At 36.5% G+C, this 27,048-nt stretch overlaps 1 protein-coding gene across 1 annotated transcript in view; it reads left to right on the top strand.

Annotated features, from left to right (window-relative positions):
- Nucleotides 1-15,033, top strand: part of NALF1 (NALCN channel auxiliary factor 1) — a 434,847-nt gene extending 419,814 nt beyond the window's left edge. Inside the window, exons 2-3 of the mRNA XM_054271678.1 lie at nucleotides 3,528-3,699; nucleotides 14,311-15,033. Coding sequence (XP_054127653.1) covers nucleotides 3,528-3,699; nucleotides 14,311-14,606 — 468 coding nt within the window. The 3' untranslated portion in view covers nucleotides 14,607-15,033. The remainder of the gene's footprint in view (nucleotides 1-3,527; nucleotides 3,700-14,310) is intronic.
- Nucleotides 15,034-27,048: the final 12,015 nt, after the last annotated feature.

The following is a 27,048-nucleotide window of genomic DNA, read 5'->3' as shown; positions in this document are numbered from 1 at the left end:
AATGTGCATTTCACTGATAGTTTCATGCCTTGTTACATAATGCATGTTTTAAGTGTCTGAAAATCAGCATTTGGGACTTGCTAGGAGGTAGAGCAAAATTCCCAATCAAAAAAATCTATATTTTCCTGGGTAAAAGAAGGAATACTGGCCAATCAAAGGCTGTAATATCTGCTTTACTATTAGGAAAATATCAAGAAATTTCAAGAAATTTCAGTTCCAGATTATGGGTTTCTACTAAAGCTAAAAAAGCCACTTCTCATTGTCCCTGAAACAGACAAAAAAAGTCAGACTGCTCTGGGTCGTCTTACTCAAATGGGTTAGCCATCGGATTTATGCAAATGCTGTTGAGCAGAGTTATGTGGACAAATATGAGATCAATTCTCCCACTTCTGTACTTCCTCCTGGGTAACGCATATTTAAGCATGAAAGTAAGATGTCTGTGTAAAACCTTTGGTACTTATAAAGTCCAGAGAGGGTGGGAGAGATTATTTGGGGTGTTTGTTAGGAAAGCAGGCATTTAAATCATGTCTGTAGTAGTGAGAGCAGAGAGGGACCACATTCTAGTCTACCAGCTGAACCAGCACGGTTCAACTATGAACACCTATATCGTTTTCCTTTTTCTCCAGAAGAAGATAAAACTGCTTACTGGATGCAGCTCTTGGCACACTTTTTTTTTTCCTGACAATGGCTCAGTACTCTCTGGAAATGCAGGAATTACAACAGGCCAAAGCCATGAAGGCAGTGGACAGACAGATAGGCACCATGAATGCGCCTTGTCTAGAAGTCTATGTAGCCTTATTGTGTAAAACAGAGCAAAAGGGAATCAGAATATTAAAAATGTCAATATAGGCTATAGACACGCTTTAAATCAGCTGCAGGGTAAAGAAAAAAAGGAAGGATACAGAATGGGAGGCATTCATCTGAGAAACAGATCTTAGGAACAGGTATACTCATGCACTCTTTAGAAATATGGACAATTCAAAAGTAATTTTGAGACAAAGCTGAGGACTTGTGAATCAGAGCAGGAAGATGATGTGTATGAATGGAGATTGGATATACAAAAATCTTCATAGAAGCCCACTATTGCATTATTTACTTCTGCTCCTGAATAAACATTTTCTGTCTTGCTTCAGTAGACACACGGTTTTGCTCATTTTCTTGTTACTATGTATGGTGGACTGTTCAATATACTTCCTAAAAACTGATTTACACTTTCAAATATGAGTCATAAATCGACTTACTTCTATTAGATCTATTTTATGTAAAGGACATGTCATACTAAACAGGTCTAAGACCAAGAAAGAATCTCTTTGAATGTAAAACTGTTACCAGACCCAGCATTCCTGCCTCTAAACAATTGACTATGATTACTAATTGAAAATAGAAAAACTATTGCTGTATTTCACCTAACCTTGAATCCTGAGTGCAGTTTTGGGTACGGCAACATAAGATATAAAGTTATTAGATAGCATCCAAAGGAGGGCATCAAAGATGATGAAGGGCCTTGAGGAGAAGCTGTGTCAGGAGCAGCTGAAGTCACTTGGTCTATTCTGCCTGGAGGAGACTGAGGGGAGACCTCATTGTAGTCACAATTTCCTTGTGAGGGGAAGAAGAGGGGCAAGCACTGATTTCTTCTCTGTGGTGACCAGTGAGAGGAGCCATGGGAATGGCCTGAAGCTGTGTCAGAGGAGATTTAGGTAGGAAAAGGTTCCTCACCCAGAGGGTCATTGAGAACTGGACCAGGCTCCCCAGGGAAGCGGTCACAGCACCAGCCTGACAGAGTTCAGGAAGTGTGTGGACAATGCACATGGTCTGACTTTTGGGGATGGCCCTGAGCAGGACCAAGAGTTGAACTCAATGATCCTTGGTATTATACAACTCAGTATATTCTGTGATTTTATGATTTATTGTTGCAAATGTCAGCAAAGCAACTGAAGCACCAGAAATGTGGTGATGTAATTGACAGTGGGAAAACCACTTTCTGATTAAAAGTTTATCTAAGAACAAAAGATACACACATCTCCTGGTCTTCCTTCTCATTAATCATTTACTGTGAATAAGAAATCTTAGTAAGCAATTAAAATTGAATTTGTAATGAAAAAAACCCATGTTCCACGGAATGCAGTAGGCAAAAACTGCTATAAAGAGATAATTACAAACCATAGATTAGTAATAAAGGCTTCATTTTATCACCTAGAAACTTACCACATACTTGCCACTGTTGCAAACAATCTAAAATACAAGTTTGGTGATTTTGGGGCTACTACATTGATACTTATTATACAATTTAGGCTATTATTCATAAAATTATAACCAGCGAGATGAAACACACTGAGATCAAACCAAACTCTCGTCTAGATTGGTCATTTCAGGTGTCATTTTTTTTTAGCCTTCTCAGCTTAAAAATTTGATCTGTTTCAAATTTGATAGTTTCTGTTTCTATTACATCATTCCTGGAAAGAATGGAAATTATGAGCTGACTATATTGGTTTTCAGTCCATGTTTAATAAAAAGTAGTTTCCAGGATTTTCAGATAATTAAAAAGTACAAAAAAGGAATTTTTTTTTGTTATGTAACAACCTAGATAGCAAATATCTAGACAGTAAATAATGTACTCCAAAACAGTTAAGTAGAAAATAAAATGGGGAACAAGGAAATTTCTCTGTACTCAGTCACACAGGTTTTTATCACCTTTGTAGCCTGGTGTCCAACCTGATTTTACATGAAACATTTCCATATCCAAAAGAGCTTAATACTAATGACAAACATCATTGTTTGGAAGACAAAACGTAGCAAAAATTAAAATCAGCATGTGTATTTTACTTCTCTGTTTAAATGGTGACAATAATTGCAATAATCACAAGTCCTGCAGCCACGGCCATGCAGCATCAGTTGAGAGTATCTTTAAAATGTTCCTTTTAACACCCAAGTGTAGGCTTAGGTTTTCACTGTGGCAGATTTATCCCCTAGTCTGCAGCTGTCGGTGTTCAGGTACCCTAACGCGTCTTTTAATGCTGTGGACTGGATAAGGTTTTATTTGTAGGGAAGCAGCACCATCTATTGCAACCTGATAGCTTAGCTCTAGATAGTATAAAGACAGGCTTGGCCTGAGCCCAGCTTTCAACTCTTTCTTGCAGGCAGTTTTATAAATTTGTCCTTGTGCAGCTTCAAATGAGATTAGCATCTCACTTGGTGAGATTTGGTGGTGCAGGGACAGGGCTGTGTTCCATGCATGCACGTCTAATAAAAAGTCACATCTAAGAAGCATAACTGTTTACAAACTAAGATAATAAAATAGCATAAGCCTAGTCCTAAATAACTGTTGCTTTTAAGTGACTTTGCTGGAGTTTTCATTTCTGAAGTGGGAGGACAGTCAAAAGTTAAGAGCATATTTTACCCAGGTGATATTCTCTCAAAATTTTCTTCCAAAAGCAGCATTAATGTAGGTGTGCAGTACAGTATGTTCTTCTAATAATGACAGTGCTATTGTCATCCATCTATATTTCTGGTTCTTCTCTTTTTTCCAGACTGTCTACAAAGCCTGGCTCTGTTCCCAGTATTTTGAAGTCACACAGTTTCACTGCAGCAACAGAATTCCTTGCAAGCAATACTGTTTGGAGGTTCAAACGAGGTGTCCCTTTATATTACCAGACAATGATGATGTCATCTATGGAGGACTATCAAGTTTCATCTGTACAGGTATAGTAGAGAAAAAACAATTTCACTTGTTTTCTTAAGTCTAAATATCATGGATTTAGCTCCAACTCTGAGACCCTAAAGGTATTCCACATCAGAAAGATTTCTTGGAGGTGCTAGGATTTGAGCTCAGATCTAGTAATGCACAGTTATGATGTAGCCTGCTGGTCATCAGCTTTACAAAACAAGATTTCTAGAAAAAAAAATTAGTCTGCTTATTTTTTACATTTAATAATCTGGTGAAGGATTTATTTTACTTCATGTCATGCAATACTCAGAGACTGTATGTCATTCAATATTCAGAAAAAGAAAAGAGAAAACGTGCATCCAGTTTTCAGCATATTCACCTTTGTTTGCCTGCATTCTTATGCCAGATGAATCAAGAATCTGAAGCACAGCATTCAAAATTGTACAGCAGCTCTCAGAAAGTGTTTAAGAAAACATCTTTCACTAGTGAAGAAATTTAAGAACCTGTTGTTCACCTGTGAAGAACTTTTTTTGATTTTTGTATGTTTTCCTATTGAGTCTGGTTACATTTTATGAATATTTTTTTAATTGTAAAAGATGTTGGTAATGTATATCTCAAGTACCACAGATACTTTTTTCAGGAATGGATGGGGATTATCCACACAAAATTTTAGTTTATACCAATATTATCTTCATACTTATGGTGCCTAGACTATCATCTGAGAATCTTTAAGATATTTAGGTAACTTATTCCCAGTTAATTAATAAAAAACGAGTTTCAACACTTAGATCACTTGACATCATCATCCAAATATCAGAAATTAAACTGTCTTCACCTCTTAATTAGGGCTCCACTGGAAATCTTGATAGTAAATAAGTTGCCTAAGGTAAGCTACTTAAAACTAGAGTCAATTATAAGAATCCATAAATGTTATATACCATCCTAGATGCAGGCATAAGGATTATGGCAACTCACTTCGCCTTGTACCCTGTGTTTAGATTTAAGGTGATTCTGGTAGCAAGGCATTTACTGGATTTTTTTTTCCTTGGAAATTAAACTTATTGCACAAAATCAAGCAATATCCATCCATATACAAAAGAAAATATAACAAAAAGTAAGCTGAGTTACAATTTTGCATTAACAACGTTCTTACCTTACTTCAATGCATTTTTTAAAAATTAATAGCCTTCCAATATGTATATGCAGTAAGCAAATGAGCATTATTTTCTAAGGTAATATTGTAGAAGTGAGAGACTTAGAGAAATTTTATTTACTACAAGTACATAATTGATATGTATGTTCACATATATACGTGTGTACACACACATGTACACAATGACAAGAAACCAAACCAACAGCAAAATCATCTTGGCATGTATTTCAGAAAATCTGTCATCTCTTCATTTTCCTAGTATAACTCATAATCCAAATTCCTTCCTAAAACAAACAAAATAGATGATTTTGAAAAGATTACTGACATCTCCGAGTCTGGGATGGAAAAGCAGCTTTAGGGGAGGATTAAACTCATTTTGTTGCAGGTATTATTAATGTGGGTGTGTACGCATGAACTCTGTGACTAAGCTCTGCCTAGAGTCTTGGTGTAGCCAGTAGAGCTGAGAGCCATTTAACCCACCCTGAGCAGGCACCTCACCTGATGGAAGGACTTGCTCACATCGCTGGCTGTGCTCTATTGCTGTAGCTGCTGTTAGACCAGGGTCTATTGCAGACACCAAAAATCAGGGTGACCTGAATCTCGTCTCAGCTGTCCACTAACAAATATTTGGTTGAACTTTTTGTCCTCTCAAGCCCAACTCCAGCAGCAGCAGAGCAGAGCTTGTGTTCACAGACCCACAGGAGGCACTGTGCTGGCCCTAGAGAGTTGTGTGCAAGGGAAGATGTTGAGGACAGGTATGAGGCAGCAATTCAAACTCTGTCTGGAATACGGACCCATTTTCACCCTTATTAAGCAGCAGTTCACTGTAAGAGTGCTTCCTGCCACTAAACAATGAAAAATTAGACTATAATCTGCTGCAGGAATAAAGAATTATACCTCTTTGCAGTTTAATGAAAACAGATTTATTTCATTCAAAGTACAGTGAGCTCAACAGCAGAAAAAAACACTCTAGCTCAGCATAGCTTGTGATAGATAACTTGAAATCCTTTCAAAGAAAAAAACAGCTCAGAGAGGGTCACCCATGTCTTGAGAGACATTTCCTACTGCAATTTTTGTGTTTCCGTCTGGTATAGACCTTCTGAGAAATCTAGTTATTGATCTGTCTCTTCATTAAAAAAGCACAAAAGAGTAAGGTAAAAAGGTATCCTTATCTAATATTTAGATGTCAAGTAACAAGAGAAGGTATACAAGGGATAGCTGATTTTATTTGGTGTTGACTACAGCCCAGAGCTCAGGATGAACACTAAAACATTGCCTGTAATTTTACAATTGCAGACAGGTAGAGGTTGGTGGGGCCCCATACCCCATGCTGGGAGGTGCCCTGGCAGTGGGAGCTGCCACCTCCCCTTTCAATCCTGTCCTACCACAGCAGTAAGTCAGAGCACAGAGATCTGCTGGAGATGAGTGCATACCAGCACTGGTGGACAATAGGGAATCCACAAATTGTTTTTTTGTTTTTTTTTTCTTTCAGACCAGGATTTTTTGTGGTGTTGGGGCCTAAAAAAAAAAAAAGAAAAAACCTGGAGGCTGTAAAAGAATATAATAACAAGGGCTTTACCCTTCCTTGGAAGGTCCTCATGATGAGAAAACAGCATAGAACTATTTTTCCCCAATAAATACTGCAGTCATTGTTATATTTGTAATTAAGTTTAAAAGAAAATAAAGTGTGGTTTATAATATGTATTAATAACAAGTTATTGGAAATTCCTGAAGAAGTAACAAGTATTCTAGCCTGAGAATGTCTAACTTGATCACCTCCAAAAAAGCCTATAATAGGAAAGGGAGAAGGCATGCTACCCTCATTTTGCATCACCAGAACTCATCTTTTGTAGAAATGCATTTGAGGATGTGGAACAACTGCAGTGCAAGAGAAAGCGCTTGAGAGATTAATCAAAACAATCAGAATCACAGTGTGGTTCTGATTGTGGAAATATGCAGTTAGGCAGAAAGAATTTAGTGTTCCCTTCCTGCCCACTTTCTTCCAGGACATATAAGGAAAAAAGTTGATCCTTCCATCAGGTGCTGTGCTGTAACCTGCTGGTTTTCAGATTCATTAAAACTGGATGATTACTTTCAGTTTAGACCTTTGGAGTTCATATCCATACAAGTAAAGTTTCCAGTGGTTTCATCCAATGTTTCTTTTTACAGTTCAGCTGTCTAGAACTGCCCATGCAAACCAAAATCTCATTTGAGGGAGATAACAATAGTTTTTCAGGTGTACATGGAAAATTACAGTGAATTAGTCCCATGCAAAATTCCAGGTCAAGGTTTTTACCTGTAACTTCTAAGAAAAGAGTGTTCATTCCAGCAGGATTGTTTTATATTGTAAATGTAGTCATCTCTTCTTTAACTAAATGGGCTACAGCACCATAGTACCCTATGCCAACCATTGATGCACATTTGGTCTACAAAATTAGACTAGAGATAGAGTGGGGGAAAATCCCTTCAGAGGCATTTAGGTTTGACATGAGATAGGTACCCAGTACCAGCCACTTCATTGTACAGATCTTTTCATATTCCCAAAAATTACTTGTTAATACAGCCTGTTCTGACTGTTTGGAGAAATTGCTGTCCACATGCCAAGTCTGGACCAGTTTAGAGTGCAGACTTAGGGCTAATTGTGTCTTAAGGGCTTTCTTTGAAATCACCATGACTTATGGTCCCTTTGTGCCCTGTGGCATAACAGGGCCATCACCCAGCATCAAGTCTCAGGCCAGAAATCCCAGCCACATACTCACTCTCTCTATCTGTACAATAGATGTCATGGCATTTAATGGAGAAGGAGAGTTCCTCTTTGTTGGAAAGGAAGAGAATGTAGTGAGCAACAATAAGGCAGAGATGTGTTGCATCAACTTCTTCCAAAATTGGCATGGCATTCTTTAGTACTTCCTAAGAGCAGTGGCATCAGAACAAGTCTTCTACCATCAAGAGGAGAATCAAATTTGTCTATTTGGTGTTGAACAGACTAGTGATGGTTTTCAGAAAGTGTTGAACAGACTTCTGATACTTACTCCTACAGAAGGAGAAAGTAAAGGGAGAGAAGAGGTAAGTAGACAGGTGATTCAGGTACTTTAAATCACTAATATCTTTCAGTTCATATTAATTCGGACTCCTAATTTTATGCGTTCTGATTAACCTCTCAGTTGTTTGGAACACAATGTGAACTAATTTTTGGCAAATAACAGTAACATATGTTTATGTGATTCATGTAAAGTAACACTCACATGGAAACTCCACCTCCTTTAAAGAATTCACAGGAAATAACACTGTCAGTCATGCTTCATAGCACACAATAATGTTTCTAAAGACACAGTGAGAATTATTACAGAGAATTCTCATCAATCTGTAGAAGTTTGATGACTAGCAAAGCTCAGCAAAAGTATTAGAAGAAATTCTGTAAACTGCAGCTTCCTCTCAAGGGGCAGATGTGTAACTGGGTTTCACCAACAGGTTTGGCTATAGTGTGTCTCCTCCAAACAGATGCCCTGATTTCAGTGAAATTTGAAAAGCAATTTCCTTGAGAAAATGTGGTATATAGAAAGTAATACAATCTATCTATTTCATAGAACAATTCAAGAAGAGAAAATCACTCTGAATTCAATCTGCTTTATGTTGTTCTTGGCAAATTCAAAAACCCTATATATTTGATCCAAATTCTTTCTCTAAAAATGTCTTATCTTATAATAATGAGCATTTACCTCCTGTTTGCACCTCTTAATAGATCCTAAAATATCAAACTATTAAGCTAACACAGACAGCAGGATAAATCCCTTTTATATTTGATAAGTATGGTTTAAATCATTACTAGCCATGGATCTGCTTACTGGGAAAATTTGACATGGTTTTTTCAGCAAAATCTATCAACTAAATAGCTCATCTTTTTGAGTCTAGTGTTCTTCTAGTCTTGAGAATTGTAGCTTTCCCATGAATGAGATCCCATGTCATGATAGATTTATTAGCTGTAAATATTCGTCTCCTATAATAGTGACTCAGACAATTTACTTATTGATATCTCTAAAGTTTCTATGGTGACACAGCCCTTAGATATGTATAACCCTCTCCTATCATATCACAATAATACATCCTTTTGGTCAAAGATTCTACATATATAAGCAAAACTGGAGAGGGACTTGAGAAAGACAAATGCTTTCTAGAAGCAAGTTTTCCTGTATCTCAAAAGTGTAGAGATAAAAATCTTCATTATATAGTTTCGAGAGTCAGCTGTTTACTCATCTTTCTGACTTGCAGCAGCTCAGTTTTAGAGGGGTAACACTGATTTACACCAGCAGCAGGAAATTAGTCCTATGGATAATTTAGGGAAGAAATACATAGATAATGAAGAAACACAATGAATTCTTGTTGGACATGGGCACATACACATAAGAAAATGTTCATGAGTCGACTATCTGAAATAATAACCAACATATAGTGATAAAAATTTCTTAAAACACAACACCACATAACTCCAACCCAGATATTTGAGACAATTGGAATTGAGTAATAGAAGTTAACCTTTTCAAAAGAGCTGAACAGTCTTAATCGCCAGTTTAAGGATAATCTGTTTGAATAAGAATAATTCATTTATCTTCAATATTCTTCTACACAAAATTTAGTTTCACTTTTTTGTAATGTGAAAGGTATAAAATACATCTAATCATCATGATGTGTCACAGACACAGCAATTTAGAAATTGAGAAGACCATCTGGATAAGATCAAAAAGTTCTGGCTTCCAGATCAGTTGTACGAAAGCAGTGAAATCTAGTCATATAATATCTAATGTGTCTCTTCACTTCCACAGTTGGAAAATGTTAATACTGAAATCTCAGAAATAATTCCTCAGAAACAGAAATGCCATGCAGAGTGCTGGCATTCACTGATACAATGATGTCAGTGCTGGATGGATCACTCTTGGCAGACAATATTTACTTTGAGCTTCACAATAAAATGGAGTATTCAAAACTTCTGGTATACTACATCCACTCATCTTGTTTCAAGGTCTTTTCTTCAAGCACAAGAAGCTTCATATACCTCTCAAAAATAATCAGGAATCTATGTGAAAAATGAACACAGGTTAGGGTTCTACAGAAAGCAAAAGAGGAAAAAGCATAACATATCATAAGGTCTGATTTGTTTCTGTGGCTTCCCAAATACTTTTCCAGCAATGACAACACATATATCAACCAGACTAGTTTCCCATAATGCAGAATATTATGGCTCCATAACTCTTTATCTACAAATAAACCATGAAGACAAGTCAGACCACCTGCTGCAGATTCAAATTCAGCCACAAGTGTCACACATCTAAGGAGAGTCTTAGGAATGCAACCACTGCTTTTACGGGCTGTTTCCTGCAACTGCTCAGGCAGAAACCACAGCAGTCTCTGAGTTAGATGGTGTTCTAGCTGACCAGCAGACCATGTCTTTGTGATTTCAATTTTTGTGTAAGAACTCTTTTTTGGCTTTGCTGCTTTTCCCCCAAGGCACATTCTATAAAGTGAATATGGTATTCATGCTGTCACTCCTTTTTCTTTCAGTCTGATTCAGCTAGGCAGGACTTACAGGATTTCTCTCTCATGTCTCCATTAACAATCTCAGTGGAACCAGTAACCTTAATAGTTGCATCAGCATTAGTAACACACAGTCCCTATGGATGTAACTTCTGTGCTGATCACCAAAATGTTATTTTCATGTGGAAAAAAACCTATGTGATTACAAAGAAAAGAGAGAGTTTTGCATGACCTTTGTGAGTGCTAGTGTATCTGTCTGGAGAATGATTTGAAATCAAAATGTCTCTTGGCAAATTCTAGATCCTTGATTATAATAAAGGTCCAAGTACCTCCGCATGGAGTAAGTTTTCTATTGGCGGAATATAGCTGAGTGCTGGGAAAAGCTGGCTAATGAAGACACAGAACTGAGAATTTTAAGTGAAAAGCACTTAAAAAAAATTAAGTCAAGCCAGTAACAAGTGACTGATCAGCCTCAGAAATAGAGTTACCAAACATCCAATTAATATAAAATAAAGATGTCTACAAACAACTATAAAGACAAGTGAGGAAAGGGGGAGCCTTGATAGTTTGATGGGTACAGATATCATTTTCATTTCTTATACCTATGTATTTAATATTTAAACAAAAATACCAGTCAAACAAAAGGGAGAGAAGCAAATGCACAGGCAGTGGAAGCAAGGACAGGTAACCCTGGAAAAGCACAGAGATGAAATCAGATTATGTAGAGATGGGGCAAGGAAGGTCAAGAGGAAGCTGGAACTGAACTTGTAAAGGCATGCAAAAAATTAATAAAAAGGGATTCTATACATATATTAACAAGGAAAGGAAGGCCAAAGAAGGCATATCCCCATAAACATTATTGGAAAACTCAGCCATGGATGAGGAGGAGTCTGAGGTACTCAACAACAGTTTTGCCTCAGTCTTGAATGGCAATCTCTCTTCCTATATATTTTAACTGGACTGACAGCAGGATGTGGACTGGATCTAAAGCCCCTCCTACTGTAAGTAAAGATCAGGTTCACACTCTCCTGAGGAACATGAACGTACACAAGTCTGTGAGACCAAGGAGTTGCTAGGCCACACTCCATGATATTCGAAAAGTCATAGCAATCAAGTTCCAGATGACTGAAACACAGGCAACATAGAACCCATCTTTAAAAAGGGCAAGAATTAATAGGTCAAGGAAGAGGCTGGGAACTACAAAGCTGTCAGACTCACCACTGTGGCTGGAAAGATCATGGAACAGATCCTGTGCTAGAAGCTGTGCCAAGGCACATGGAGAACAGGGAGGTGGTTTGAGACAGTCAATATGGCTTCAACAAGAGCCAGTCTTGCCTGACCAACTGAACAGTCTTCTACAATGAAGTTATCTAATATATTTCTCTATGAAGAGATCAAGTTCCCCCTTTGTAAATTTGCAGATGAGTGGAGTGGTTGACACTGAAGGATGGGATGCCATCCAGAGGGACTTAGGCAATCTTCTGTACTGTGAGGGTGGTGAGGAACTAAACCAGGTTGCCTAGAGAAGCTGTGGAGTCCACATCCCTGCAAGTGTTCTAGGCCAAGTTGGGTGGATCTTTGAGAAATCTGGTGAAAGATGTCCCTGCACACAGCAAAGAAGTTGAAACTAGATGATCTTTAAGGTGCCCTCCAACCTAAGCCATTCTGTGATTCTAATAATATTTTGATAAAAGAACAAACTGGGTTTTCCTCCTTGATTTTCCAAGGAGATGTAGCCAGATTACCTGGATTTCTAGTTAAGTCACACATTTGCAAACCTCTGACTTAATAGATGGACTAATTAGATCCAAGGGGTAAAAGTTTATATTTGTGTCTACAAACGAGTATGTGGTGAAGAACATGTATTGTGCTCAGTACAAAAGGTTTTACTGAATTTATCTAAATCTTCTAGACTGTCATATGAATAGAGGCTCTGTAGTTAATTGTTTATTTAATATGTAACTGCAAATTCAAAACCTAAATTCAATTGCTGAATTGAAATAAAGAGGAAATGCAATTTTACATTAAGGAACATGTTCAATTCATCTTTGAATATAGAGCTGTCATCAATTTATTTATAATTCAGTAAGTGCATATGAACTATTTAAATACCTTTTGATTGCCAACTTATATACATAGCTTTGATTTCAAAGGAATTCTGGGTTTTCCAATAACAAGAAAGGCAGAAAACGTAGCTAGAAAAGTAAACAAGCCTCAGTGGGATCAAAGCATTAACCATTCTCTGTGTGTCTTCAATTACTACTAATTGTTTGAGCTGCTGCAGTTCACAGAACAAATCATATTTCCCTGCTTTGGGAGGCATTGCCTGTATGTGGCAATGTTTAAAAACAGACTTATGCACAAAAGATGGGTCTCAGAAAATAAGACTGTTTTATTATACGTTCAATGAACAATTGTCCAGAAGTTCCCAAACACAATAGAATTTCTTTTTTAAAAAGTGATTCTTTCAACCATGATCTAGAGTGAGAATAAATGATTTTCAACCTTTCAAATGTTGCATTAAGTTTCTGACTGCAGAAATGGAAAAATTGGTCAGGTCTAGCATAGGATAAACTCTGAATTTACAGAACATGAAACAAGTTGCTTCCCTTCCTGTATCTTTAAAAATTTGGTTAAATCCAAAAACAAATACAACTTTCTTTGACTCAGATATAGCTTAGCAGAAAATTGTGTCAGCTATGTAAAAATCTGTCAACCTAGGCACCATAACATTCTTAGCATACCTAACACATTTTTCGTTTATGGAAGTAAGAACCAAAGCATTCAGGTTTATCTTATTTTAAAGTATACTGCTTTTCTTTACAGGTTATTCGCAAAGTGCAAGAAATCTGATGCCTGGACCTCAGAATGTTGAACCTTAATTTCTTTTTTGAAAGTAATATTGTTGTTGTGATATTTTGGAGAAAATGTAATTATTGTTCTTAAAAATAAAGCTGCTTTCAAAATCACCATCCTAATATTTCATCTCAGATAGATTTTTTTTTTCCTGGAAAAACCTAGTTCTACCACAGAGTATATTATTTACTGAAGAACTTAATCTAACATCCGTTTAAAAAGAGAAAAGGTGTTTGTCCATTATGTTAGACATTCTTGCATTTGAACACTAGTTAAATAGCTAAATTTATTCATTTTAATTTATCAGAGGAAAAGGTATGTGAGAAGCAAACAGAACACTCTGGTTATGTTAATCTGCTGTATAGTAAGGCAGACAACACTGAGAATTTCCAAAAAGATACAGTTCCTCTTAGTGTTCAAAAAGTCATAATCAGATCATTTGAACTCAGTAAAATTCAAAGGCAAAAATGGCCTATCTGTATAATCGGAAACTTCATTGGTGGCAAGGACAGATTTTTTTTCACCAATGGGATATGTTGAAGGCAATATCCAACTGGAAGAACTCAGATGAGTTAGGATAAACAAACAGGTTCTGAACAGCTCTGTTCGGAAGTTCTTCCTGCAATACAGCTTAATTTACATAGGTTTGAAAATTAAAATAGCCAATATCATCAGTGCATCATTATTTGTTATTTAATGTCAGGCTTTATATGGTCACATACTGAAAGAAGTATTTTAAAGTCCAAATTTTGTGTAAAAATCTGGGTTAATTAGTTCTTACTTCATCATTGTTTGTTACTTCCCAAGAAGGAAGAATTCAAATACCCTTATCATTCAAATATCAATTGCTTTTTCATGTTGCTTCTTTACACAATCATGCTCAGTGTCATACTTCTGCTGAATGACCATTTGATGCTGCTTCCTGTTGGATGATGCATATTCCTTCAACGTCTATAATTATACAGAATTACAGGACTTCTGAGGGCCTCAGTCTCACCCAAAGACATGGATTCGACAGATTAGACTAAATGTCAGCTGTTCCTTCAAGCTACTACTTCTGCCAATCCTTGTGCCTGGTATTTATTTTTCTTTTGTGTTTACCCTACAGGGCTCTATGAAAACTATCCAACCAATGCAGAACCAGAATGCTGTGATGTCAGATGGGGACTATTATCAGATCATCAACCCAAAGGGACTATAAAAACAAGTGGCTCAACAATGTGTCACAGGACATCGCTCACAGTTTCATCAGCATCAAGACTGTGTAACAGCAGACTTAAACTGTGTGTTCTTGTATTAATTCTCTTACATACAGTACTTACAGTCTCAGCAGCACAGAACTCAACAGGACTGGGCTTTGGAAGCATAACAACTTTGGAAGATAATTCAACCAATGAGGAATAAAAGAAAGGATTCATCTTACATGACAGAAACACAGCAGGCCCAAATTACTACAGTAAAAAATAGCAAGGACTGAGCGCTTTACCCTCAGAGATCTTCTTGAATGACCTTTTGGGTAAAATGAAAAGAATGGGCCGCTATCTAAACAACGAGGACACACAAATGCAGCTTTTTATTGACTAAAAGGCTGTTTGGTGACTTAACTTTCTCACACCATTTTATACACTGTGTTTTAATGTTTGGAGTTTCTTTTTTTTTGTTTATTTTTTGCACTTGTTAATACAGGATTTTATTTTTGGGACAGTTTCTCAAAGCTAAATTAAGTCTTTTCTCTGTCGATATATTTCTAGTCATTGTGTGTGTTCATCTGATAGTTCTGTCTTTTATGTCCTGTCAGTTTCTATTAGAGGAATGACTGCTATGATTTCATGACATAGCAAAAAAAAAAAAAAAAAAAAAAAAAAAAGGAAAAAAACAGGAAAAAAAGAAAAAAACAGGAAAAAACCAAACAAACCAAAAAAACCCCAAAAAGCCCACAAAACACCCCAACAAAAACCCCACAAAAAGAATAGCAAAACAAAATTTAACCAAAAAAGAGAAAAGAATAAGAAAAAGAAAAGAAAAAAAAGCAACCACAAAAAGAACCCCAAACAAACCTTACTGTCCTCTTATCCATGGGAACCATTCATCTCCTTTCCCTTTCCCATCTACCGTCACAGACAACATACATTTGCTTCTGTCTGTGTAATCACAATGAATGGGTACACAATTCCAGTGTGCCTCTGCCACTGTTGCACAAAACAGTTGACTGAGCAAACCCAAAAGGAGCATGAAGGGGGTTCCTTTTAGCTGAACAAACAAGTGCTCTCCTTACAAGGTGGGATCGGACAGTTAAAAAGTATAAAGAAATATATAACAAACTGTTGCTCCAATACCCGTTTTGAAGAAGTCCAGTCCTTTCTCACTGGTCAGTTGAACAGGAGCAGCCTTTTCTAGACATGTTAAGTAAAACCAGTTATGCTCAGCAAGTTGAATAGTTGGGAAGCCTTCATATTGGAGGTGAAGGATTGACATTCATTGTGAATCACGTTTTGAGTTCTCCTGCTGTCACATAGCCAGCAGATTTCCACAGAAAATGGGAGCCAAGAACTTCCAAAATTCAACTCTTTTTTTTCACAACTGAATTACACTAGAAGTCTATTAACATCTACAATACAAATTATCTCCTTGGTTTGATTCCATTGTTTTTCTATTACCTACATGTTGTTGAAAGTAACTAGTTTATTAAGGATGCACAAGAATGTGTTAGCACAGATAAAGAAACTATTTTTTTTTAAATATATAGGACAACCGTTTTCATAAATGTGCAATAAAAACAGTAAATATATACTAGGATATGAGTAGTCAAGAGAAAAGATTGTAATATGCTGGTTTTTCATTGTTCGGGGTGGTTTTGAATTTGCTTACTTTTATTTTTTGTGGGAACATTTCACCTGCTGAGTGTATGAGAACTTGCTTTTTAAAAAGGCTTTTTAGAGTTTACAGTAGAATCAATGGAAGGAAAAGTTAATAAGGGCTGTTTTTAAAAACTTTACATTCCTTCCTATTCTCTAACTACACTTGGGAAGTGCACTTTAGAGATGTTTTCTGTGTAGCTGGGAAATGAAGGAAAACTATAGAAAATGTTCTCTTAGGAAATAAAATATAGTTACCTACTTTCTAGCTATGAAGTACCCCTTGACAAATATTAATGTTGTAAGAACATTTAATCACTGGTGCATAATGCGTTTTTGTATACAATTTACGGTCTGTTAAATTCTGGAGAAAAACAAAAAGAAGATAACCATGCTGCTTAAGCGGTTCAAGATGCACATGTTAAGCTGCGAAGCTCAAACATTTTGCAAGAGTATTTGTTTTGATAGTGTTTTGCTACAACCTGGACTGAGGAGCCTAAAACGATCTGTGCAAATACGACAACAACAAAAAGCACCAGCTAATGCAAAATTCTTCAGCACTGGTTTGTTTCTATAATTCCTCCCTTCCCTTCCTTGCACATGCTATATTTTGTTCAATAAAACATGGTGCTTTTTTATTTATTTTCTTTTCTTTTAGAGGCACATGTATTAATTACAGTAAATTGATGCAAAGTTGGGGGAAATGTAGAAATGCAAAAGAAAAAGCCTTAACTAATGGTAGAATGTAGACTTTTGAAGGACAGAAATGTTACTGAAAAGTTATGGAGCAATAACTGGGCAGTGCTCTGGTACTGTACAACAGCTGATAAGTCACACTACTGAGAAAGCTCTTACTAGGTGAGCTCTTGTTCAACTGACCTCTTAATTCTAGTAAGTGTACATGGTCAGTAAACAGTTTGTTATAACCTTTATCTACCTCTGCTGTGCAAAGGCCATCCAACATCCATTCCTGTGATGTTCCTCATGGTTTTTTTGTTCACACCATTACTCACTGTCATCTATTTTTACACTGTACCAATACAGTACCTAGTCTGGTTCATCTCAACTGAATTGGCACCTGAAGAAGTTTTTAATATTTCTCTTTTGCTTCATGATGAATTAATGTAGAGATCTATCTTTAAAGTATTTTATTTCTTCTTTTCTGCTCTTTTTCATTCTTCATCCCTTACTTTTCTATAAAAATGTTTTCAAGTGGTGTCAGTGAAAATGACTCTTCCACTGCTTGGCTACACTCAGTCATGTGTCATACAATATGAGAGAGACAGGAGGAAAAACAGTGACAACAACATCACATACATAATGTAGCCTAATTAAACTTGGGGAAAATGAAGCAGAAAACAATTACAGACTTTCAATTACAAATACAAGATGTAATAAATTCATCCCCCTCTCCCTACCTGGAGTGAGTGCCTGCAGTTCAATGGTCTGTGAATTTTCTCTGTCATCTTTTTGAGGTCTATTTCTTTAATTTCTGAAACAAAGAGTCATGTTGCAGTTGAATACTGCTGGGGTATCTGTTGCCATTTTCACTCTAGCAGTGTGGTAAGAAGCTTCTCTTGGTGGTACCTGGGACATCAGGAGTAGACAAAGACTCTTCTATGAAGTTAAGCAACATGTAATCATGTATGATGCAAAATTCCATCCCATCCATTCTTCATTCGTAATAGTTTTCCTGGCACAAACTTAAGCATGCTTGATATTGTGCACATATTACTTTTTTTCAGAATAAATTTGCATCTTGCCACTGCTATAACTGCCATCTTGTTCCATTTCTCCTTGTACTGTATGCCTAATACATACATGATAAAGAGCTGGCTTAACAAAGAAGTAACACTAAAATCTTACTGCAAATGACTGAAGAGAAGAAAAAGAAAAAAAAGAATATTTATTTTATGATCATATGGAAGAAATTAATTTCCCATGTCTTTTATCGTCCTATTTTCTGCTATAGGGAAAATGCAGATTTTGTGCAATATGTTAATACTGCTAAGCCAAATGTCATATAACATAACCAGACCTATATGTTATTCCTTATTGCGTTTGCATTCAGTAATACAGTATATTGTTGCTTTCCTTTCATTAAAGAGACAGTATCTTTTTTCTTTTTTTTTTTTTTAATATAGCAGGTGAAGGCTGTTCTTCTACACACCATAATTTAAAGACAAAAAACCCAACAAAATGTTAGGATGAAGTTTTAGTTCTATAAATGATGAAACCAAGCCATCAGCTGCCAAAGAATCTGTTGAACAGTAGTTACAAACAAAACAAAGATATTTCTCCTTGAGAGATAAAAATAATTTTATTCTGCATGATTAAAGAAGAAAGAGTAAAACAATGAGAGATGCACTTCAAAGAGCAGAAAGAGCAGGTGTCATCTGATACACGTTATGACTCTCAGCTTCTATAGTTATATTCTTCTATTAAAGAGTGAGGGACAAAGCATTGTCTTCTCCTCTCTGTATTTATGATAATGAATGTCCTTTTTGCAAGCGTTGCCTGTCTGCACAGAAGATACCTGCCTACCATGAGAGCTGAAGGTAGCACATGCACACCAATTTACGCAGTGAAAACTCTTGAGTGACTATCCAAAGCACAAGCAAAACTCATTTGTGGAGTAGACCTAGTTTTTAGGAAAATTCAAGATACATGTGAAGGGTAACCTAAGCAAGGGGTTTGTGAAGGTGCCTGGTCCTTACTTCAGCTTTCACAGTATGTCCTATCAGTGTCACAGCCCCATGATAAGCCCTGCTCAGGCAGGCTTCCTGCTGGGCTCAGTCATGCTGGCTTCAGTGAGCCTTGGTACAGGTAAAGGCATGCACCAACAAAATTTCATGGTAGCACTTAAGTCTCAATTTGCTATCCCATAATCTTTACTCAGGAATTGTTCATGGGCATAGTGTATAAGCAGAAGATCTCTGGGTTCAGCCCTAGCCAAGTCTTGACAAGAGATTGGCAATAGCATATTAATGGTGAATGGTCCTTTTTTATTATTACTGTCTACTCATATTAGTTTGGTGAAGGAGTGGCTTCCAAATTTAACTACAAGTACGGAGGACAAAATACCAGAAACTTTGTGTAGAAGAAATTAAATAGCTTTTTGAGGTAAAAAGAGACTTTGTCATTTTTCAGCAGCTGTCAGCAGTCTTTTAGAAAACCTTCAGAAAATAATATGTCTAGTTCTGAGTATGATAATTCTCATTAAAGCTAGATGTTTTTATGAGAAATAGGACTGGATCACAAACCATCTCAACTGAGGGATATAATTTGCCAATATTTCCTACAGCAATCCTGAGAAATTACATTACTGAACACCTCCATGCATCCAATACTAAACAGCTTTTTTTCAAATGTTAACAAGCTTGAGATAGGAAGGAAGAGAAGAGAGAGAGAACTATTGTCATTCTGAGAAAAAAAAGTCTTGGCCAATTTAGAAAATCCATCCAAGAAGCAGCTATAATTCTGCAAATACAATTGAGACTAAAAAATAAAGAAAAAATATTTATATGTACGTGTAGGTCTATATAGAAATAGACCTATATCAAAAAAGAGAGACAAAAATATATGTTCTCTACAATAATTACAAATACAGCATACTGTAGAACAAAAATGCCAGAGGATAAGACCTATAAAAAATAGAGCAAAATTGCTGTATTTATATTCCTTACTACGGAGTGTGAATTTCCAGGTAGAATTTCAGATGTAGAAATAGATTTTATAATAAAAAAGTAAATAATTTGGGCAAAAGGGACATGTTTGGCTATTCTTTCCACATACTGTCTCCTATGAGTTTAGTTATTTTTCTGAACTTCTCCTTGAAGTCGTAGACTTACACAGGAAGATCCCAGCACAGACCTCAGTCCCAGCAGTTCCAGCTGCTGTTGGGGACACAGGACATCTCAGTCATAAGTCCTAAGGGATAGTCTGCACTCAAAGTGTTGCCTCTGCTTCAGCATTTCAGTCCAAACTCTCGGCTCTCCCTCTCTCACTGTGTTCATCTCTTGGACTCACATGAAGTGACTCAGTTTCCTCCTCTGAGGAGCATGTGCTTGGCCTGCTTGCACCTTCAGCCTCAGTCACAGAGTCATTACAGAGACAGAGGAAACACTACTGTGCTTTAAATGCAACATGTGCTCCGAGCACCCCAAACAGCTGAAATAGGATAAACATAATAAGCATGCATTGGAACCAGTCCCCTGAGTAAGCCAGCTGCATACATTTCTGGATCTTTTTGCTATTTTCACACTGAGAACTATCTCAGCAGAAGGGTTTTATCAACCAGTCTTTGTCAAATCTCTCTGCAACAGTTAAGACACTCCTCCCAGCTGCCCCTCTTGTATGATTTTGCCAGGACTTATTGTCCATGGTAGGACAAGATAAAAGAAGATGTGATGTCCCACCCCACTGGAAAATGAAGGACACCTGGATGAAGACTAGAATGCCAGCTGGGACAACTGTAAAAAAAACATACAAACCTTTCCATGGAGTCTTTAGCAGGGGGGAAATTGAAGATAGAAGAAGGGTACTTTCTGTCAAAGGGATAAATCAGGCAGCGGAGGGATTTATTTTCAGAGATCACTACATGATGTATTTCAATGTATTTTTAGTCAGGACAACATTGAACATTGCAGCACCAAAATTTTATGTGTCTTATAAGTGGCTAATATGCAACTCTGAATTAAGGTGGATGAAGCAAAATACACAGTAGGATTTGGTGATACAAACCAAGAATCTCCTGAGGAAGGTACTATCTAAACAAGTGCTCTACATAGAATGGGATAGCCCTATTTTACTCCTGCTCTCTTGGGGTCATTCTTAGAGCATCTAGGAAGTTCCTATGTCTGGAATTCACATTTCTGAAAGTTTTTTTACTAGAGAGGCTCCTCCACCAGCTTTTTTGCATGAAATGCAGTGTAGGATGAAGTGGCAACATGATACCATCTAGAACACAGTGAATGAGTTTTCTGTGAATGCAGATCTGTCCTTCTCTAATCAGCAGACTACTCTTATTAAATGAGAAAGAAAAACTAATTTTTTTCTTTTCTAGTGTTTTTCCAGTGGACGCAAATCAATGAACAAAAAATTGGTCTAGGACAAATGAAGAAATTCTGGTTACTACACAATATAGGAGAGAGATGTTTTCCTCCTCTGAGGAATGTTGATAGATTATCTGGTAGCATTATGTAATTTTGACAGTCTTCATTATAATTTCCACAGGGAATCCAAGTGTGCTCAGTTCCACTTGTTTCATTTGATGATGAAGGGCACCTAGCACTTTACAAGACCAAGTTCCTATGTGGCAGTGGCACTTAACAATTGTAAGCTGCTATGCAGTTTTCTAGGAAAACTCTGAAAAAAGGCAGAGCAGCTACATAAGTTGGAAGATATCATAAGAAAATAGTCACTAGTTATTGATAGTTTTGTAGAAAGCCAGTAAAAAAAAAAGGGCAAAAGAAAAAAGAATTGTCTTTCCCCTTTCTTTCCTCCACATTTCCCTTTCTCTGACCATGTCACCAGTCTGAACTAGGACATAATTTTGCCTTGGTAGCCCTCTGAAAAATTAAATACATTTGATAAGAGGTAAAATTATCTTATTTCATATTTCCTATACATGTAGAATAAGAAATAGAACAAAATAATGAAAACAAAATACAAAAACATTTAATGAAATATAAGTATTTTTTCATCCACAGAGAGATGTTCCCACATCATTTCCTATTCATCATTAGTCCATAGGTCCACTGAATTCAATGGGACTCATGCTTTTCATTTAGATGGAACTAGGATTAATGCCATGGATCAAAATCTGCCAGTTTCAGAGCAAGTCCTTCCACTGACTTTGGGGAGGATTGGAAAGTCCAAGGTCCCTTTGAGCACAGATAAACTCACATGCATAAGATAAATAAACGTGATCAGCTGAAAGATTGAAATGTTCCCATTGTTTGTCCAAGGGTTTGGTCAAATTAGCTGCAGCTCTATGCAAAAGTCATGTTGAGCCAAAGCTTTGAGCTTTGATTTGATAGACCTTTCTTTTTCTGAACTCTAACAAGTTTCATTCAGGGTTTGAATATGCAAAAACTTACACAGGATTATAAATACAACGAGAAAGACTGAAAAAAAATTTATAATATTTTCACTCCCACAAGTGAAAATGAAATTTAAAAATTCTGATAATTTTGGGTTTTTTAAATTAACCCTAAATGACAAGTTATTTATATAGTTCTTCAGAAGCTGCTTGGTTTCACTTGTTTGTTTTCCTTTGTTTTGTTGAAAATCAGACTTTTGGCCTTTTAAAGATTCAGATTGAACTATGCAGCTACAAATTATATGTTTCTGTTAAAAGATTTGCAATTAGAATTATTCTACTCTTCTGTTTCTTCCAAATTGTATGACAGAAAGCTCATGTTAAAAATAGATTTATCTAAGTGTGTTTAATCTTTGTTTCTTTTTTTTTTTCTTTGTTATTTGTTTTTATTTTCTTTCTTCAGAGTTAAGGACTGGATTTTATTTGAAATGGGCTAAACTGGCATCAGTGTTTTTTAACAATATGGAATGTCCTATGATTCTTAGCATTGAAAAGAGGGCTATGTGGTCCTGTCAGAAAAAAAAAAGAAAAAAACCCTGTAAATTGTAATAATATATTAAATATTGTATTATTATAGCAACTTTAGTTAAGCAACTAATACTATCTTTAATTTTTTACAGAGAACTTTGATGAAATAATTTATTACAATGACTCACAGAAAAAACTTGTTTTCAAAATGACAGGAGAAACTGTTGAAGATTGTGAAAAAAATACTAACAATAATGCTCTACTAAGAATAAATTTAAAGATGCAAACAGTGAGTCTGACTTTTTGGGTCAGGGTTTTGTGACTGAAATTAAATCCAAGGTGTTGGGGGGAATAATTACTTTAAATAATGCTTAAATTTAAACAAATTTCTTTTCAAAATAAAAAAAAAAAAAGATATAAAAAAAAGACAAAACACTTATGTTCTGGCCTAGACTGCAGTTATCTATTTCAGAAATTGCCATAGACAAAAAATATAAAGATTGAGGTAATTTCCTCATATTCAACTGGTTTTCCAGGCTGTACTGTATAGCCCAGCAACAGTACTTTACAGCTGCTTAGTTAAGATCCCTTAAGAAGGAAAAAAATTAGAATAAGTGAAAAATAATATCCACAAAAGAAGAGCATTTAGTTTTTAGAAGATGTATGTTGAATTTCAATGGTGCAGCATCTACAAAAATACAGGTTCATTTACTACCTATGGGATATGTAATGGGGGTGTGACTTGGTGGTAAATACTTGCCCATCTGGTTGCACAAGGATCAGTTCTTCTCAAAAAAGATTTGCAACCAAACCACAGCTCAAAGAGGTGAGTTCAAAGATGTTTAGAAGTCAGATTTCTTATGTTTTAGGAACTATTTTGGGTAACAGTAAACGATAGCAACCAGTCTGTGGAAATTAGTGCTGATCCTCATAATAACATGAATAAAAATTCAAGAAATCCAGTTTAAAGTACTGCAACAAATCAAAGATGAAAATAAAAAGTCATTTGTAACAATCTGAGCTGTAAATATGGTGAGGAAATAAACTAGAAGCCTCACAGTTTCCTCAGAGACGTGTAACTTAAGATTGCCTCCACACCTTTACAGCCACCTACTTTTTGCCCTACCCACCTGTTCACACAGGTAGGTACCTACAGTGGGTGAATGAAGTCCCCTACAACTGTTCTACTTCAATATGCAGAGTACAAACAAGTTTGTACTAATACAAACTCCTTCTGCATGTCATAATGTCTGTGTTGATACCAGGTTTTCCTTGTGATGAATAGCATCCGATGTTGTGAAGGAGACAAATTTCTCTGATTCAGTAGATTAAAATCTGAGATCCAGCAATGCCAGGTTTTCATTAGGCTTCCTAGATGGAGATATGAGGACTACACTTTGTTTCAAACCTATAGTCAAGGTCTCCTCTACTGCAAGGGTATTGAGGTTTCGTTTTATGTATGCAACATCATCAGGCATAAAGTGAATGCCAGATAAGTGTGATTCCTATTTTAATAAAACTGTTTGGGGCATGGAATGAAATATCTTTTTCTGACTGGCCATTTTCACATGGGGATGAGAAAAAGGAAACAAAGAATGCGTAAACCAAAGTAAAACTCATTAAGCATTTGATATATGTAATGTCATTTCAAGAACCCTGTTGGGTTTTTTTGTTTTTTTTTCTTTATAACATATCTTCCATCTCTTTTAGCTTATGGTGGGATTCGTCCACTTCTCTTAATAAAACTTTACAAGATTATATTAGTCTATGGTATATACTGAAAGTGATGCATGATGTTCTTCAGAAGTAAATGTATTCAACAGACCAAGCAAGCAAAGATTTTTTCAGGCATTCACTCCTACCCACTTAGATAATCCAGACCTCTTCTATGCCTGGTTGTTTACTGTGGCCTTCTGCTTAATATGCCTTGAACATTTAATAGAATCATAGAATTGTAAAAAAATTTAAATTCAAAGAGACATTCAAAGATCACGTACTTTCCAATGCTCCTGACATGGGCAGGGATAGCTTTCATTAGACCAAGTTGCTCAGAGCTCCATGCAGCCTGGACTTGAATACTTCCACAAATGGGATATGTATAACTTCTTTCGGTAACCTGTTCCCATGTCTCACCACCCTCATAATAAGAAAAAAATCCTTCTTGTGTCATCTGTACTTACCCTCTATCAGTTTAAAACTATTCCCCTTGTGGTGTTGCTTCTCTTGCTAAACCTTCTTTATACTTTGAAAGGATCCACACTTCTCTCCAGGCTGAACAACCCCAACTCCCTCATCCTAACTTTGTAGGAGAAATAATCCAGCCCCCTGACCATTTTCATGGTACTCCGACCATTTTTGTAGTCCTCCTTTGGCGCAGTCTATCTGGTACTGGGGACCCCAGAGCCGGATACAGTACTCCATGTAGCATCTGACAAGAATGGAGTAGGCCTTCATCTTGCCCATCATGCTTCTTTTGATGCAGGCCAGGAAAGGATTGGCTTTCTAGGTTGCAAGAGCCCACTGTTGGCTCATGTTCAATTTTTCATCCACTGACATCTCTAGGTATTTTTTCTGTTTGGCTGCTCTCAATTTGTGCATCCACCAATCTGTATTGACCCTGAAGATTGGCCCAAGCCAGGTGTAGGATCTTGCATTTGGCCTTGTTTGAGTGAATGAGGGCCACCACTCAAGGTCACCAGGTTCTTCTTGTAATCTCTTCCCTCAAGCATATTTGACCACTCAGCTTGGTATCAGTCACAAATTTGTGCAGGGTGCATTCAATCCCACTGCATCTAAATAGATTACAGACCCCAGAGGGACAGCGCATGTCACTGCTTTCCACTTGGACATTTGGTTACTAACCATAAGACTTTAGACATGGCCATCCAGCTAATTCCTTTTCCATTCAACAGTTCGTCCACCAAACACATATGTCTCCAATGTAGCATTAAGGGTGTTGTGTGGGACATTCCAAAGGGCTTACAGAAGTTCAGGTAGATGGGATTCGCAGCTCTTGTGTTGTCCACTGATGCAGGCACTCCGTCACAAAAAGCTACTAGATTAAGCAGGCATGATTTGCGTTGGTTAAGCCATGTTGGCTGTTTCAAATAATCCCCCATGCCCAAATAATCTTCCACATGCCTCAAAATAACTTCCAAGAGGATGAGGTCCATCATTTTACCAGGTGCAGATGTGATAATGATTGGTTAGCGGTTCACAGGATCCTCCTTTTTTACCCTGCTTAAAAATGGGTGTGCTGTTTCCATTTTCCAGGCACTGGGACTTTGTCTGATGGCCATGACTTTTCAAATTTCATGGAGAGTGGCAACTACACCAGTTAATTCCCTCAGGACTCCAGGAGGCATCTGTTTGCTTCAGGTTCCTCAGGTGCTTTTGAATCTGATCCTAAATGATGATGAGTTGGACTTTGTTTCCCTCATCCTTGCCTTGAGTTTCAATAACTTGAGAGATTTACACTCTTAGAAATCTGCATTTTTCCAGAATCAGACAACATCTCTTCTTGTCAAATGCATAGACTACTTCACCTTATTTTAATCTAACAATCTTTTAACAAAGGTTATGAGGAATTATATTTTTCCCCAAAGACAATTAAAACAGAGCAATATGGAAAATTAAGCATTTTACTTTACTTATGCTATTCTTCAAATGCTTCACAGAAGCCTTGGCTTCCTCAAAATATTTTAGGAAGCTACCAGGAGAAAAGCTTAAAAGAAAGCTTAAATTAAGAAGAGCATAAAGGTTGCAGAAATACCTAAAACTGGAGGTATAAATGAATGTGCTACAGGTATATGCAGTCAGAAACTAGGACAAGAGATACTCAGCATAGGCACATAATCCTGTATGAAATTTAATAACATGGAGTATGTAAAAGTAAAAACAAATAAATGTGGAAGCCCATGTCTAGCACTCTAACAAATGAGAATATAAAAGTTAAGAAAAAATTAAAAGTGATGGCCAAATTTTTCAAACAAACCACAAGTTGGGTCAAGAATTTAGGCTTTTTGTTATATAAAAATTATTTCTAATTTTGAGGAGTATGTGATTTCAGTATTTTGTTCAAGGGGTTTTTCCACCATTTTAAGAACATCCTCTATTACTGCTGAAACAAAGTTATCAGACTACCCTGGAAAATTTCTTCATAAAGTGACCAATCTTTTTGTCCTTGATAAAATGTTACTTTAAGATTATGCTCACAGTTAAAAAAAAAAAAAAGCTCCTTATTAACTTTAAAAATATCATTCCCAAATGAGTGGATTAGCCCTTTTTTCTGAGGAGGCAAAAATTTCATATTTGGAAAAAAAGAAAATGAACAACCTGTTGTAGAATACAACAAATCTATTGCAATGCTATAACTGCTTATCTAATAATGAAGGATCTCAATAAACTTACTTAAATGATC

This window comes from Melozone crissalis, unplaced genomic scaffold (genome assembly GCF_028551555.1).
Source record: "Melozone crissalis strain CALT ecotype California unplaced genomic scaffold, PUWL_Pcris_2 ptg000013l_1, whole genome shotgun sequence".
NCBI lineage: Eukaryota > Metazoa > Chordata > Aves > Passeriformes > Passerellidae > Melozone > Melozone crissalis.
Note: the sequence above shows the minus strand (reverse complement) of the source record. Positions and strands in the feature narration are given on the sequence as shown.